Here is a 17,826-nt window from a genome sequence, read left to right as displayed (position 1 = left end):
GTGTATTTGCTTTTAGACATGAGTAAATTAGCTTAAATGCTAACATGCTAGCACCTAGCAAGACAGCCTTAAGTTTAGAAACTGCCAAGGATGTCCTATGACGTCCCTGCATCATGCATGTGTGTATTTGCCTTTAAACGTGAGCAAATTTGCTTAAATGCTAACATGCTAACAGTCATCATGCTAGCACCTAGCAAGAGAGTCTCAAGTTTAGAAAGTGCCAAGGTTGTCCTATCACCTCCCTACATCATGCCATGTGTGTATTTGCCTTTAAACGTGAGTAAATTAGCTTAAATGCTAACATGCTAACAATCATTATGCTGGCACCTAGCAAGAGAGCCTCAAGTTTAGAAAGTGCCAAGGTTGTCCTATAACCTCCCTACACCATGCCATATGTGTATTTGCCTGAAGACATGAGTAAATTAGCTTAAATGCTAACATGCTAACGGCTACCATGCTAGCACCTAGCAAGAAAGCATCAAGTTGAGAAAGTGCCAAGGTTGTCCTATAACCTCCCTACATCATGCCATGTGTGTATATACCTTTAGACATGAGTAAATTAGCTTAAATGCTAACATGCTAACGGCTACCATGTTAGCACCTAGCAAGAGGGTTTCAAGTTTACAAAGTGCCAAGGTTGTCCTATAACCTCCCTATATCATGCCATGTGTGTATTTGCCTTTAAACGTGAGTAAATTAGCTTAGATGCTAACATGCTAACAGTTATCATGCTAGCACCTAGCAAGAGAGCCTCAAGTTTAGAAAGTGCCAAGGTTGTCCTATAATCTCCTTACATCATGCCATGTGTGTATTTGCCTTTAGTCATGAGTAAATTAGCTTAAATGCTAACATGCTAACGGGTCCATGCTAGCACCTAGCAAGAGAGCCTCAAGTTTAGAAACTGCCAAGGTTGTCCTAGAACCTCCCTGCATCATGTCATTGGTGTATTTGCCTTTAAACATGAGTAAATTAGCTTAAATGCTAACATGCTAACAGTCATCATGCTAGCACCTAGCAAGAGGGCCTCAACTTTAGAAAGTACCAAGGTTGTCCTAAACCCTCCCCACATCATAACATGTGCTTAGTAGCCTTTAGGCATGAGTAAATTGGCTTTAATGCTAACATGCTAACAGTTATCATGCTAGCACCTAGCAAGAGAACCTCAACTTTAGGAAGTGCCAAGGTTGTCCTGTAACATCCCTACACCATGCCATGTGTGTATTTGCCTGTAGACATGAGTAAATTAGCCTAAATGCTAACATGCTAACGGCTACCATGCTAGCACCTAGCAAGAGGGCCTCAAGTTTAGAAACTGCCAAGGTTGTCCTATAACCTCCCCACATCATGCCATGTTTGTATTTGCCTTTGAACGTGAGCAAATTAGCTTAAATGCTAACATGCTAACGGCTAACATGCTAGCACATAGCAAGAGAGTTTCAAGTTTACAAAGTGCCAAGGTTGTCCTTCAACCTCCCTATATCATGCCATGTGTGTATTTGCCTTTAAACATGATCAAATTAGCTTAAATGCTAACATGCTAACAGTCATCATGCTAGCACCTAGCAAGAGAGTCCCAAGTTTAGAAAGTGCCAAGGTTGTCCTATAACCTCCCTACATCATGCCATGTGTGTATTTGCCTTTAGACATGAGTAAATTAGCTTAAATGCTAACATGCTAACGGCTAACATGCTAGCACCTAGCAAGACAGCCTCAAGTTTAGAAACTACCAAGGTTGTCCTATAGCCTCCCCACATCATGTCATGTGTGTATTTGCCTTTAAACGTGAGTAAATTAGCTTAAATGCTAACATGCTAACAATCATTATGCTAGCACCTAGCAAGAGAGCCTCAAGTTTAGAAAGTGCCAAGGTTGTCCTATAACCTCCCTACACCATGCCATATGCGTATTTGCCTGAAGACATGAGTAAATTAGCTTAAATGCTAACATGCTAACGGCTACCATGCTAGCACCTAGCAAGAGAGCATCAAGTTGAGAAAGTGCCAAGGTCGTCCTATAACCTCCCTACATCATGCCATGTGTGTATTTGCCTTTAGACATGAGTAAATTAGCTTAAATGCTAACATGCTAACGGCTACCACGCTAGCACCTAGCAAGAGAGCATCAAGTTGAGAAAGTGCCAAGGTTGTCCTATAACCTCCCTACATCATGCCATGTGTGTATTTGCCTTTAAACGTGAGTAAATTAGCTTAAATGCTAACATGCTAACAGTTATCATGCTAGCACCTAGGAAGAGAGCCTCAAGTATAGAAAGTGCCAAGGTTGTCCTATAACCTCCCTACATCATGCCATGTGTGTATTTGCCTTTAGACATGAGTAAATTAGCTTAAATGCTAACATGCTAGCACCTAGCAAGACAGCCTTCAGTTTAGAAACTGCCAAGGATGTCCTATGACGTCCCTGCATCATGCATGTGTGTATTTGCCTTTAAACGTGAGCAAATTAGCTTAAATGCTAACATGCTAACAGTCATCATGCTAGCACCTAGCAAGAGAGTCCCAAGTTTAGAAAGTGCCAAGGTTGTCCTATCACCTCCCTACATCATGCCATGTGTGTATTTGCCTTTAAACGTGAGTAAATTAGCTTGAATGCAAACATGCTAACAATCATTATGCTAGCACCTAGCAAGAGAGCCTCAAGTTTAGAAAGTGCCAAGGTTGTCCTATAACCTCCCTAGATCATGCGTTGTGTGTATTTGCCTTTAGACATGAGTAAATTAGCTTAAATGCTAACATGCTAACGGCTACCACGCTAGCACCTAGCAAGAGAGCATCAAGTTGAGAAAGTGCCAAGGTTGTCCTATAACCTCCCCACATCATGTCATGTGTGTATTTGCCTTTAAACGTGAGTAAATTAGCTTAAATGCTAACATGCTAACAATCATTGTGCTAGCACCTAGCAAGAGAGCCTCAAGTTTAGAAAGTGCCAAGGTTGTCCTATCACCTCCCTACACCATGCCATATGTGTATTTGCCTGAAGACATGAGTAAATTAGCTTAAATGCTAACATGCTAATGGCTACCATGCTAGCACCTAGCAAGAGAGCATCAAGTTGAGAAAGTGCCAAGGTTGTCCTATAACCTCCCTACATCATGCCATGTGTGTATATACCTTTAGACATGAGTAATTTAGCTTAAATGCTAACATGCTAACAGTTATCATGCTAGCACCTAGCAAGAGAGCCTCAAGTTTAGAAAGTGCCAAGGTTGTCCTATAATCTCTCTACATCATGCCATGTGTGTATTTGCCTTTAGTCATGAGTAAATTAGCTTAAATGCTAACATGCTAACGGCTAACATTCTAGCACCTAGCAAGAGAGCCTCAAGTTTAGAAACTGCCAAGGTTGTCCTATGACCTCCCTCCATCATGCCATGTGTGTATTTGCCTTTAGACATGAGTAAATTAGCTTAAATGCTAACATGCTAACATGCTAGCAATTAGCATTTAGCCACAGAGAGAGTTCAGACGTTTATCTCAAAAATGAGCCATCAATCACGTTTCTACGTGGCCGTATGGCTGAGCTACAAGGCTGTGAAAAGTCTGTAAATTCTCGTTTCCTATGTGCTGTTCTAAAAATAGAACAAGAAATTCCCTAATCAAGTGGCCCATTTTTTAACGTTTTCGTTAATAGCGTCACCATGGTTACACAAAACTTTCCAAAAATTAAATACCGCTGTAGTCCCGAGCGCCACGTTTCCGGCGGTGTAACATGTGTGGGGGTCCTTCTTGCGGTTTTGGCCGCATTACGCGCGCAAAAAGTGGAAGATTAAGATATAAGAATAAAAAAAATAATAATAACTAAACAGCAATAACAATATGGGCTGGCTCAGTAGCCAGCCCATAGACTGCTACTGCAAGTAGCAGTCTATGGGCTGGCTACTGGGCCAGTCCATAACTAGAAAATTCCCGCGGAAATTTTGATGGACTGGCCACCTGTGCTGTGAACCTCGGGCCCGGTGGGCCAACGGCTACCGCGGTAGCACCTAGCAAGAAAGCCTCAAGTACGGAAAAAGTTGATGCAGTCCCATAGTGTCCCCACATCATGCCAAGTGTGTAATTGCCTTTAAACTTGAGTAAATTAGCTTAAATGCTAACATGCTAACAATCGTTATGCTAGCACCTAGCAAGAGAGCCTCAAGTTTAGAAAGTGCCAAGGTTGTACCATAACCTCCCTACATCATGCCATGTGTGTATTTGCCTTTAAACATGAGTAAATTAGCTTAAATGTTAACATGCTAACAGTTATCATGCTAGCACCTAGCAAGAGAGCCTCAAGTTTAGAAAGTGCCAAGGTTGTCCTATAACCTCCCTACATCATGCCATGTGTGTATTTGCCTTTAAATGTGAGTAAATTAGCTTAAATGCTAACATGCTAACAGTTATCATGCTAGCACCTAGCAAGAGAGCCTCAAGTTTAGAAAGTGCCAAGGTTGTCCTATAACCTCCCTATATCATGCCATGTGTGTATTTGCCTTTAGACATGAGTAAATTAGCTTAAATGCTAACATGCTAGCACCTAGCAAGACAGCCTTAAGTTTAGAAACTGCCAAGGATGTCCTATGACGTCCCTGCATCATGCATGTGTGTATTTGCCTTTAAACGTGAGCAAATTAGCTTAAATGCTAACATGCTAACAGTCATCATGCTAGCACCTAGCAAGAGAGTCCCAAGTTTAGAAAGTGCCAAGGTTGTCCTATCACCTCCCAACATCATGCCATGTGTGTATTTGCCTTTAAACATGAGTAAATTAGCTTAAATGCTAACATGCTAACAATCATTATGCTAGCACCTAGCAAGAGAGCCTCAAGTTTAAAAAGTGCCAAGGTTGTCCTATAACCTCCCTACATCATGCCATGTGTGTATTTGCCTTTAGACATGAGTAAATTAGCTTAATTGCTAACATGCTAACAGCTACCATGCTAGCACCTAGCAAGAGAGCATCAAGTTGAGAAAGTGCCAAGGTTGTCCTACAACCTCCCCACATCATGTCATGTGTGTATTTGCCTTTAAACGTGAGTAAATTAGCTTAAATGCTAACATGCTAACAATCATTATGCTAGCACCTAGCAAGAGAGCCTCAAGTTTAGAAAGTGCCAAGGTTGTCCTATAACCTCCCTACATCATGCCATGTGTGTATTTGCCTTTAGACATGAGTAAATTAGCTTAAATGCTAACATGCTAACGGCTACCATGCTAGCACCTAGCAAGAGAGCATCAAGTTGAGAAAGTGCCAAGGTTGTCCTATAACCTCCCCACATCATGTCATGTGTGTATTTGCCTTTAAACGTGAGTAAATTAGCTTAAATGCAAACATGCTAACAATCATTATGCTAGCACCTAGCAAGAGAGCCTCAAGTTTAGAAAGTGCCAAGGTTGTCCTATAACCTCCCTACATCATGCGTTGTGTGTATTTGCCTTTAGACATGAGTAAATTAGCTTAAATGCTAACATCCTAACGGCTACCACGCTAGCACCTAGCAAGAGAGCATCAAGTTGAGAAAGTGCCAAGGTTGTCCTATAACCTCCCCACATCATGTCATGTGTGTATTTGCCTTTAAACGTGAGTAAATTAGCTTAAATGCTAACATGCTAACAATCATTATGCTAGCACCTAGCAAGAGAGCCTCAAGTTTAGAAAGTGCCAAGGTTGTCCTATCACCTCCCTACACCATGCCATATGTGTATTTGCCTGAAGACATGAGTAAATTAGCTTAAATGCTAACATGCTAACGGCTACCATGCTAGCACCTAGCAAGAGAGCATCAAGTTGAGAAAGTGCCAAGGTTGTCCTATAACCTCCCTACATCATGCCATGTGTGTATTATCCTTTAGACATGAGTAAATTAGCTTAAATGCTAACATGCTAACGGCTACCCTGCTAGCACCTAGCAAGATGGCCTCAAGTTTAGAAACTACAAAGGTTGTCCTATAACCTCCCTGTATCATGCCATGTGTGTATTTGCCTTTAAACGTGAGTAAATTAGCTTAAATGTTCACATGCTAACAGTTATCATGCTAGCACCTAGCAAGAGACCCTCAAGTTTAGAAAGTGCCACGGTTGTCCTATAACCTCCCTATATCATGCCATGTGTGTATTTGCCTTTAAATGTGAGTAAATTAGCTTAAATGCTAACATGCTAACTGTCGTCATGCTAGCACCTAGCAAGAGAGCCTCAAGTTTAGAAAGTGCCAAGGTTGTCCTATAACTTCCCTATATCATGCCATGTGTGTATTTGCCTTTAAATGTGAGTAAATTAGCTTAAATGCTAACATGCTAACGGCTACCATGCTAGCACCTAGCAAGAGGGCCTCAAGTTTAGAAAGTGCCAAGGTTGTCCTATAACCTCCCTACATAATGCCATGTGTGCATTTGCCTTTAAACGTCAGAAAATTAGCTTAAATGCTAACATGCTAACGGGTCCATGCTAGCACCTAGCAAGAGAGCATCAAGTTTAGAAAGTGCCAAGGTTGTCCTATAACCTCCCTACACCATGCCATATGTGTATTTGCCTGAAGACATGAGTAAATTAGCTTAAATGCTAACATGCTAACGGCTACCATGCTAGCACCTAGCAAGAGAGCATCAAGTTGAGAAAGTGCCAAGGTTGTCCTATAACCTCCCTACATCATGCCATGTGTGTATTTGCCTTTAGACATGAGTAAATTAGCTTAAATGCTAACATGCTAACATGCTAGCTATTAGCATTTAGCCACAGAGAGAGTTCAGACGTTTATCTCAAAAATGAGCCATCAACCACGTTTCTACGTTGCCGTATGGCTGAGCTACAAGGCTGTGAAAAGTCTGTAAATTCTCGTTTCCTATGTGCTGTTCTAAAAATAGAACAAGAAATTCCCTAATCAAGTGGCCCATTTTTTAACGTTTTCGTTAATAGCGTCACCATGGTTACACAAAACTTTCCAAAAATTAAATACCGCTGTAGTCCCGAGCGCCACGTTTCCGGCGGTGTAACATGTGTGGGGGTCCTTCTTGCGGTTTTGGCCGCATTACGCGCGCAAAAAGTGGAAGATTAAGATATAAGAATAAAAAAAATAATAATAACTAGAAAATTCCCGCGGAAATTTTGATGGACTGGCCACCTGTGCTGTGAACCTCGGGCCCGGTGCGCCAACGGCTACCGCGGTAGCACCTAGCAAGAAAGCCTCAAGTACGGAAAAAGTTGATGCAATCCCATAGTGTCCCCACATCATGCCAAGTGTGTAATTGCCTTTAAACTTGAGTAAATTAGCTTAAATGCTAACATGCTAACAATCATTATGCTAGCACCTAGCAAGAGAGCCTCAAGTTTAGAAACTGCCAAGGTTGTCCTATAACCTCCCTACATCATGCCATGTGTGTATTTGCCTTTAAACGTGAGTAAATTAGCTTAAATGCTAACATGCTAACAGTTATCATGCTAGCACCTAGCAAGAGAGCCTCAAGTTTAGAAAGTGCCAAGGTTGTCCTATAACCTCCCTACATCATGCCATGTGTGTATTTGCCTTTAGACATGAGTAAATTAGCTTAAATGCTAACATGCTAGCACCTAGCAAGACAGCCTTAAGTTTAGAAACTGCCAAGGATGTCCTATGACGTCCCTGCATCATGCATGTGTGTATTTGCCTTTAAATGTGAGCAAATTAGCTTAAATGCTAACATGCTAACAGTCATCATGCTAGCACCTAGCAAGAGAGTCCCAAGTTTAGAAAGTGCCAAGGTTGTCCTATCACCTCCCTACATCATGCCATGTGTGTATTTGCCTTTAAATGTGAGTAAATTAGCTTATATGCTAACATGCTAACAATCATTATGCTAGCACCTAGCAAGAGAGCCTCAAGTTTAGAAAGTGCCAAGGTTGTCCTATAACCTCCCTACATCATGCCATGTGTGTATTTGCCTTTAGACATGAGTAAATTAGCTTAAATGCTAACATGCTAACGGCTACCATGCTAGCACCTAGCAAGAGAGCATCAAGTTGAGAAAGTGCCAAGGTTGTCCTATAACCTCCCCACATCATGTCATGTGTGTATTTGCCTTTAAACGTGAGTAAATTAGCTTAAATGCTAACATGCTAACAATCATTATGCTAGCACCTAGCAAGAGAGCCTCAAGTTTAGAAAGTGCCAAGGTTGTCCTATAACCTCCCTACACCATGCCATATGTGTATTTGCCTTTAAACATAAGCAAATTAGCTTAAATGCTAACATGCTAACGGCTAACATGCTAGCACCTAGCAAGAGAGCCTCAAGTTTAGAAACTGCCAAGGTTGTCCTATGACCTCCCGACATCATGCCATGTGTGTATTTGCCTTTAGACATGAGTAAATTAGCTTAAATGCTAACATGCTAACGGCTAACATGCTAGCACCTAGCAAGACAGCCTCAAGTGTAGAAACTGCCAAGGATGTCCTATAACGTCCCTGCATCATGTCATGTGTGTATTTGCCTTTAAACGTGAGTAAATTAGCTTAAATGCTAACATGCTAACAATCATTATGCTAGCACCTAGCAAGAGAGCCTCAAGTTTAGAAAGTGCCAAGGTTGTCCTATAACCTCCCGACATCATGCCATGTGTGTATTTGCCTTTAGACATGAGTAAATTAGCTTAAATGCTAACATGCTAACGGCTAACATGCTAGCACCTAGCAAGACGGCCTCAAGTTTAGAAACTGCCAAGGTTGTCCTATAACCTCCCTACATCATGCCATGTGTGTATTTGCCTTTAGACCTGAGTAAATTAGCTTAAATGCTAACATGCTAACAGTTATCATGCTAGCACCTAGCAAGAGAGCCTCAAGTTTAGAAAGTGCCAAGGTTGTCCTATAACCTCCCTACATCATGCCATGTGTGTATTTGCCTTTAGACATGAGTAAATTAGCTTAAATGCTAACATGCTAACAGTCATCATGCTAGCACCTAGCAAGAGAGTCCCAAGTTTAGAAAGTGCCAAGGTTGTCCTATAACCTCCCGACATCATGCCATGTGTGTATTTGCCTTTAGACATGAGTAAATTAGCTTAAATGCTAACATGCTAACGGATAACATGCTAGCACCTAGCAAGACAGCCTCAAGTTTAGAAACTGCCAAGGTTGTCCTATAACCTCCCCACATCATGTCATGTGTGTATTTGCCTTTTAACGTGAGTAAATTAGCTTGAATGCTAACATGCTAACAATCATTATGCTAGCACCTAGCAAGAGAGCCTCAAGTTTAGAAAGTGCCAAGGTTGTCCTATAACCTCCCTACATCATGCCATGTGTGTATTTGCCTTTAGATGTGAGTAAATTAGCTTAAATGCTAACATGCTAACATGCTAGCAATTAGCATTTAGCCACAGAGAGACTTCAGAAGTTTATCTCAAAAATTAGCCATCAATCACGTTTCTACGTGGCCGTATGGCTGAGCTACAAGGCTGTGAAAAGTCTGTAAATTCTCATTCTTTTCACTGGCATGAGCTGTTCTAAAAATAGCCCAAATGTCCCTAATTTTTTGAACCATTGATTTTTGCGTTTTTCAAACGCGAATAGCGTCGCCATGGTTACACAAAACGTTCCAAAAAATAAATACCGCTGTAGTCCCGAGTGCCACGTTTCCGGCGGTGTAACATGTGTGGGGATCCTTCCTGCGGTTTTGGCCGCATTACGCGCACAAAAGTGGGAAGATTAAGATATAAGAATAACTAGAAAATTCCCGCGGAAATTTTGATGGACTGGCCACCTGTGCTGTGAACCTCAGGCCCGGTGCGCCAACGGCTACCGCGGTAGCACCTAGCAAGAAAGCCTCAAGTACGGAAAAGGTTGATGCAGTCCCATAGTGTCCCCACATCATGCCAAGTGTGTATTTGCCTTTAAACTTGAGTAAATTAGCTAAAATGCTAAAATGCTAACATGATAACAGCTACCGTGCTAACACGTAGCAAAACAGCCTCAGGTCCTGAAAAGTTTGGGGCAGTCCTACAGTGTCCCCACATCATGCCATGTGTGTATTTTCCTTTAGACATGAATAAATTAGGTAAAATGCTAACATGCTAACAGTCATCATGCTAGCACCTAGCAAGAGGGCCTCAAGTTTAGAAAGTACCAAGGTTGTCCTATAACCTCCCCACATCATGAGATGTGCTTAGTAGCCTTTAGGCATGAGTAAATTAGCTTAAATCTTAACATGCTAACAGTTATCATGCTAGCACCTAGCAAGAGAGCCTCAAGTTTAAAAAGTGCCAAGGTTGTCCTATAACCTCCCGACATCATGCCATGTGTGTATTTGCCTTTATACATGAGTAAATTAGCTTAAATGCTAACATGCTAACGGCTACCATGCTAGCACCTAGCAAGAGAGCCTCAAGTTTAGAAAGTGCCAAGGTTGTCCTATAACCTCCCTACATCATGCCATGTGTGTATTTGCCTTTAAATGTGAGTAAATTAGCTTAAATGCTAACATGCTAACAGTCATTATGCTAGCACCTAGCAAGAGAGGCTCAAGTTTAGAAACTGCAAAGGATGTCCAATAACGTCCCTGCATCATGCATGTGTGTATTTGCCTTTAAACATGAGCAAATTAGCTTAAATGCTAACATGCTAACAGTCATCATGCTAGCACCTACCAAGAGAGTCCCAACTTTAGAAAGTGCCAAGGTTGTCCTATAACCTCCCTACATCATGCCATCTGTGTATTTGCCTTTAGACATGAGCAAATTAGCTTAAATGCTAACATGCTAACGGCTAACATGCTAGCACCTAGCAAGACAGCCTCAAGTTTAGAAACTGCCAAGGCTGTCCTATAACGTCCCTGCATTATGCATGTGTGTATTTGCCTTTAAACATAAGCAAATTAGCTTAAATGCTAACATGCTAACAGTCATCATGCTAGCACCTAGCAAGAGAGTCCCAAGTTTAGAAAGAGCCAAGGTTGTCCTATAACCTCCCTACATCATGCCATGTGTGTATTTGCCTTTAAATGTGAGTAAATTAGCTTAAATGTTAACATGCTAACAGTCGTCATGCTAGCACCTAGCAAGAGAGCCTCAAGTTTAGAAAGTGCCAAGGTTGTCCTATAACATCCCTACATCATGCCATGTGTGTATTTGCCTTTAGACATGAGTAAATTAGCTTAAATGCTAAGATGCTAACGGCTAACATGCTAGCACCTAGCAAGACAGCCTCAAGTTTAGAAACTACCAAGGTTGTCCTATAACCTCCCCACATCATGTCATGTGTATATTTGCCTTTAAACGTGAGTAAATTAGCTTAAATGCTAACATGCTAACAATCATTATGCTAGCACCTAGCAAGACAGCCTCAAGTTTAGAAAGTGCCAAGGTTGTCCTATAACCTCCCTACACCATGCCATATGTGTATTTGCCTGAAGACATGAGTAAATTAGCTTAAATGCTAACATGTTAACGGCTACCATGCTAGCACCTAGCAAGAGAGTTTCAAGTTTACAAAGTGCCAAGGTTGTCCTTCAACCTCCCTATATCATGCCATGTGTGTATTTGCCTTTAAACGTGAGTAAATTAGCTTCAATGCTAACATGCTAACAGTTATCATGCTAGCACCTAGCAAGAGACCCTCAAGTTTAGAAAGTGCCAAGGTTGTCCTATAACCTCCCTACATCATGCCATGTGTGTATTTGCCTTTAGACATGAGTAAATTAGCTTAAATGCTAACATGCTAACGGCTAACATACTGGCACCTAGCAAGACAGCCTCAAGTTTAGAAACTGCCAAGGATGTCCTATAACGTCCCTGCATCATGCATGTGTAAATTTGCCTTTAAACATGAGCAAATTAGCTTAAATGCTAACATGCTAACAGTCATCATGCTAGCACCTAGCAAGAGAGTCCCAAGTTTAGAAAGTGCCAAGGTTGTCCTGTAACCTCCCGACATCATGCCATGTGTGTATTTGCCTTTAGACATGAGTAAATTAGCTTAAATGCTAACATGCTAACGGCTAACATGCTAGCACCTAGCAAGACAGCCTCAAGTTTAGAAACTACCAAGGTTGTCCTATAGCCTCCCCACATCATGTCATGTATGTATTTGCCTTTAAACGTGAGTAAATTAGCTTAAATGCTAACATGCTAACAATCATTATGCTAGCACCTAGCAAGAGAGCCTCAAGTTTAGAAAGTGCCAAGGTTGTCCTATAACCTCCCTACACCATGCCATATGTGTATTTGCCTGAAGACATGAGTAAATTAGCTTAAATGCTAACATGCTAACGGCTACCATGCTAGCACCTAGCAAGAGAGCATCAAGTTGAGAAAGTGCCAAGGTTGTCCTATAACCTCCCTACATCATGCCATGTGTGTATTTGCCTTTAGACATGAGTAAATTAGCTTAAATGCTAACATGCTAACGGCTACCATGTTAGCACCTAGCAAGAGGGTTTCAAATTTAGAAAGTGCCAAGGTTGTCCTATAACCTCCCTATATCATGCCATGTGTGTATTTGCCTTTAAACTTGAGTAAATTAGCTTAAATGCTAACATGCTAACAGTCATCATGCTAGCACCTAGCAAGTGAGTCCCAAGTTTAGAAAGTGCCAAGGTTGTCCTATAACCTCCCTACATCATGCCATGTGTGTATTTGCCTTTAGACGTGAGCAAATTAGCTTAAATGCTAACATGCTAACGGATAACATGCTAGCACCTAGCAAGACAGCCCCAAGTTTATAAACTACCAAGGTTGTCCTATAACCTCCCCACATCATGTCATGTGTGTATTTGCCTTTAAACATGAATAAATTAGCTTAAATGCTAACATGCTAACAGTCGTCATTCTAGCACCTAGCCAGAGAGCCTCAAGTTTAGAAAGTGCCAAGGTTGTCCAATAACCTCCCTACATCATGCCATGTGTGTATTTGCCTTTAAATGTGAGTAAATTAGCTTACATGCTAACATGCTAACAAATATCATGCTAGCACCTAGCAAGAGGGCCTCAAGTTCAGAAACTGCCAAGGTTGTCCTATAACCTCCCTACATCATGCCATGTGTGCATTTGCCTGTAGACATGAGTAAATTAGCTTAAATGCTAACATGCTAACGGCTACCATGCTAGCACCTAGCAAGAGGGCCTTAAGTTTAGAAACTGCCAAGGTTGTCCTATAACCTCCCCACATCATGCCATGTGTGTATTTGCCTTTGAACGTGAGTAAATTAGCTTATATGCTAACACGCTAACAGTCATTATGCTAGCAGCTAGCAAGAGAGCCTCAAGTTTAGAAAGTGCCAAGGATATCCTATAACGTCCCTGCGTCATGCATGTGTGTATTTGCCTTTAAACATGACCAAATTAGCTTAAATGCTAACATGCTAACAGTCATCATGCTAGCACCTAGCAAGAGAGTCCCAAGTTTAGAAAGTGCCAAGGTTGTCCTATAACATCCCTACATCATGCCATGTGTGTATTTGCCTTTAGACATGAGTAAATTAGCTTAAATGCTAACATGCTAACGGCTACCATGTTAGCACCTAGCAAGAGGGTTTCAAGTTTAGAAAGTGCCAAGGTTGTCCTATAACCTCCCTATATCATGCCATGTGTGTATTTGCCTTTAAACGTGAGTAAATTAGCTTAAAGGCTAACATGCTAACAGTTATCATGCTAGCACCTAGCAAGAGAGCCTCAAGTTTAGAAAGTGCCAAGGTTGTCCTATAACCTCCCTACATCATGCCATGTGTGTATTTGCCTTTAGACATGAATAAATTAGCTTAAATGCTAACATGCTAACGGCTAACATGCTAGCACCTAGCAAGAGAGCCTCAAGTTTAGAAACTGCCAAGGTTGTCCTATGACCTCCCTACATCATGCCATGTGTGTATTTGCCTTTAGACATGAGTAAATTAGCTTAAATGCTAACATGCTAACATGCTAGCAATTAGCATTTAGCCACAGAGAGAGTTCAGACGTTTATCTCAAAAATGAGCCATCAATCACGTTTCTACGTGGCCGTATGGCTGAGCTAAAAGGCTGTGAAAAGTCTGTAAATTCTCGTTTTCTATGTGCTGTTCTAAAAATAGAACAGGGATTCCCTAATCAAGTGGCCCATTTTTTAACATTTTCGTTAATAGCGTCGCCATGGTTACACAAAACTTTCCAAAAATTAAATACCGCTGTAGTCCCGAGCGCCACGTTTCCGGCGGTGTAACATGTGTGGGGGTCCTTCTTGCGGTTTTGGCCGCATTACGCGCGCAAAAAGTGGAAGATTAAGATATACGGAATAATAACTAAACAGCAATAACAATATGGGCTGGCTCAGTAGCCAGCCCATAGACTGCTACTGCAAGTAGCAGTCTATGGGCTGGCTACTGAGCCAGTCCATAATAATAATAGCTAAACAACAATAACAATATGGGCTGGCTCAGTAGCCAGCCCATAGACTGCTACTGCAAGTAGCAGTCTATGGGCTGGCTACTGGGCCAGTCCATAACTAAACAGCAATAACAATATGGGCTGGCTCAGTAGCCAGCCCATAGACTGCTACTGCAAGTAGCAGTCTATGGGCTGGCTACTGAGCCAGTCCATAATAAAAATTGGTAAACACCACAAGGAATAACAATATGGGCTGGCTCAGTAGCCAGCCCATAGACTGCTACTGCAAGTAGCAGTCTATGGGCTGGCTACTGAGCCAGTCCATAATAACGTTGGTCTTGTTGTGACAGCCATCTGCCAGGGATTTGAAGATAAACCTACCATTCAAAATACAATTTATTTGTCAATTTCTGCTCAGGATTTGTTCCCACTCGTGGCTCCACTTTTAGCACTGCGTTTCCTCAAACTAGGGTGTGGGCCGAGGATCAAACAGAACGTATATGGGGCCATTAAAAGAAATTTCCGTTAACGTGTTATTAATGTATTATCACATACTACAGTATTAATTGTCCCTGTACCCTAGAAAGCGCCCATGAATGATACGGGAAAAGGCCAAAATGATACTGTGTCAAAGCCCAGAGCAGTGATACTGATAAAATATAGAGTTTAACCATGTCCAGTATCAGCCCCCGTAGCTGTCCACTCAGAGCGTGCTGCTCTGGTATCGTGCCCGTGAAACAACCAATCAGAGAACAGCGCACGAGCGTGAACACACAGCGTTTGTTTTGCTGCCGTCTGTGCTCTATCAACATGTCAGCGGTTAAATAGTAAATAGTATAGTAAATATTAGTATAATAGTAAATATTTAGAGGTTATCACACGGTTGGTCTGGTATCAGGCCAGGTATCATGCCCCCAAGTGTCAGTATCGCCGGGAGTGTCAACCGCTGACATGTTGACAGAGCACAGACGGCAGCAAAAAAAACGCTTGTGCGCTGTTCTCTGGTTGTTTCACGGGCACGATACCAGAGCAGCGCGCTCTGAGTGGACATCTACGGGGGCTGATACTGGACATGGTTAAACTCTATATTTTATCAGTATCACTGCCCTGGGCTTTGACACAGTATCATTTCGGCCTTTTCCCGTATCATTCATGGGCGGTTTCTAGGGTACAGGGCCAATTAACACTGTAGTATGTGATAATAATTAGTGATAATAAGCTCATGATTAAATAGTATACGATAATAAGATCATCACATGGTTTGTCTGGTATCAGGCCAGGCATGATACTGGGCCTGATACCAGACAAACCATGTGATAACCTATAATTATCTTTGAAAGCCCTAATATGAATCTCTGTATAATATACAGTAAGTGACTGTATCTACCTTCTTCCGGGTCGTTCCTGGCCGACGCTTCCAGAAGCGCCACGCTGGCGGCAAACGACACTCGCCTCTTGGACTCGGCGTGCTGGAGACCGTTGGCGTTTCGTCCCTTCTTGTCAGCCTTGCGCTTCTTGTTCTGCATCTCTTTCTCATACACGGCCCATCTCTTGAGCTGCTGAGTTCGCCGCTTCTGGGCCGCCCGCAGCCTCTCCAGACTGGGCACCTTGTCCAGCTGCTGCAGCTCCTGGATGAGCTCCAAGTGGTTGGCCATAGTGGAGACACTCGGGGGGGGCGGGGGTGATGACAGTGGTGGTAGTGGTGTAGAGCGCTGCAGAAGTGTGCGTCTAGCGAGGGCTGCACCTTCGGCAGTGGCCTCCTCCTGTCAGGAGCTTCTTCATCATCATCATTTCAGCAGCATTTCTGAGGAAGCAGGGAAAAATGAGGGACTTTATTTACATTTATTACCACTTCCATCATCATTCATAGTTCATATTGTTTACGTTTATCATTTGTTCTTATCTTTGGAAGAATCTATACCAGTATATAAAAAGTATCGGCCAACCCGAGAAGCGGGTATGTTAAATTTGGTATTTTTGCTGTCACACGCTTTCATACCGGTCAATTTCAACATGGCACTTCCTGGCAAAGAACTAGCAAAATATAAAGGAAAAAAAAAATATTGGATGAGGAAAATTTGAGAATTTGATTAAGAATTAAGTAATATTGTGAAATAGCATAAAATTTAAATATCAAAGGAAAGGAACACTCATGAATCATGATTTTATGAAAAAAAATTGAATACAAATTTAAACTTGGTTCCAGAAAAAGGGGAATAAAGTAATGAATGAAAAAATACAAGAAGAAAGTTTAAATTGTTGAAAACTTTTTTTTTGCTGTTAAAAAAAACAGCTGGACGAGTGGTTAGCACGCAGGCCGCACAGCTAGGAGACCCGAGTTCAATTCCACCCTCGGCCATCTATGTGTGGAGTTTGCATGTTTTGGAGTTTGTGTTCCGGAGTCCCGGAGAAAAACCGTGCATGTGCGAGTTTTCTCCGGGGACTCCGATTTCCTCCCAAATTCCAAAAACATGCTAGGTTAATTAGCGACTCCAAATTGTCCATAGGTATGAATGTGAGTGTGAATGGTTGTTTGTCTATATGTGCCCTGTGATTGGCTGGCGACCAGTCTGGGGTGTACCCCGCCTTACGCCCGAAGACAGCTGGGATAGGCTCCAGCACCCCCCGCGACCCTCGTGAGGAAAAGCGGTAGAAAATGAATGAATGAATGAATAATGAAAATATTACATTGGCCCATGCTTCCTTTCATTTTTACCTATGTGGCCCTCTGTGGACAATTGGACACCTCAATTGCATGTTGCTAGAAGAAGATTGAAACACCCTGAAACACCCTGAAAACGAGCTGCAGTATGTGTAGCCAAGACCATACAGTTCTTTACGCTCAGAAAAGGCCTTGCCCTACTCCACCAAAGAGAGTCCTGCCAACATTGTTTGTCGAGTTTGAAGAGGTGGAGGGTGAGATCATATGCTGCACTCTGCATCAAATTGATCTATATTGTGTCATCTCAGAAGGAAGCCTCTTCTGAAGATACACAAGAAGAGAGCTTGTAAACAGACCATCAGACTAAGGGCATGGATTACTGGAATCATGTTCATGAGTCTGAATGTGTCAGTTTTGCACAACTTGCTCATAATGTTTCCATTCTTCTGAAAACGTGATTTCTGATTGTTTCAATTGCTGGTGAGGTGTTACACACCCCAGTCCGTCTACCATTCTTCACTAAGACTAACCACTTCCTGGACGCGACACGTCAAAGATAAACTCTAAAAGTGGGGCAATGTAGTCTTTTTTTCCATACTACAAAACAGCAAGTTCCACTGAGAGAAGGAACAAACAAAAAGGACTTGACTTTGAAATATAACTTACAGGTTTTCATTGAAAAGAGTCCTTATCTGACACTGGAGAAAAGATATTACCATACAAAAACTGTCAAGTGGAGTGCAGAAACTTCCTCAAGGAGTCTTTACTATTTGCATATGCCATCAAGCAGACATCGAGCCCACTTCTTTTATAAGGTTTGTTTAACATTGCAGCCAAAAAAT

The 17,826-nt window shown here is 41.9% G+C and overlaps 1 protein-coding gene across 1 annotated transcript in view; it reads right to left on the bottom strand.

The window, feature by feature from the left end:
* Positions 1–17,826, bottom strand: part of ppp1r16b (protein phosphatase 1, regulatory subunit 16B) — a 117,101-nt gene that overhangs the window by 75,271 nt on the left and 24,004 nt on the right. The window contains exon 2 of the mRNA XM_058054677.1: positions 15,710–16,126. Within this exon, the coding sequence (XP_057910660.1) occupies positions 15,710–15,977 (268 nt within the window). The 5' untranslated portion in view covers positions 15,978–16,126. The remainder of the gene's footprint in view (positions 1–15,709; positions 16,127–17,826) is intronic.

Source organism: Doryrhamphus excisus, chromosome 18 (assembly GCF_030265055.1).
Source record: "Doryrhamphus excisus isolate RoL2022-K1 chromosome 18, RoL_Dexc_1.0, whole genome shotgun sequence".
In the NCBI taxonomy this organism is placed as follows: Eukaryota; Metazoa; Chordata; class Actinopteri; order Syngnathiformes; family Syngnathidae; genus Doryrhamphus; species Doryrhamphus excisus.
The sequence above is the reverse complement of the archived record's forward strand: the minus strand, read 5'-3'. Positions and strand labels throughout refer to the sequence as shown.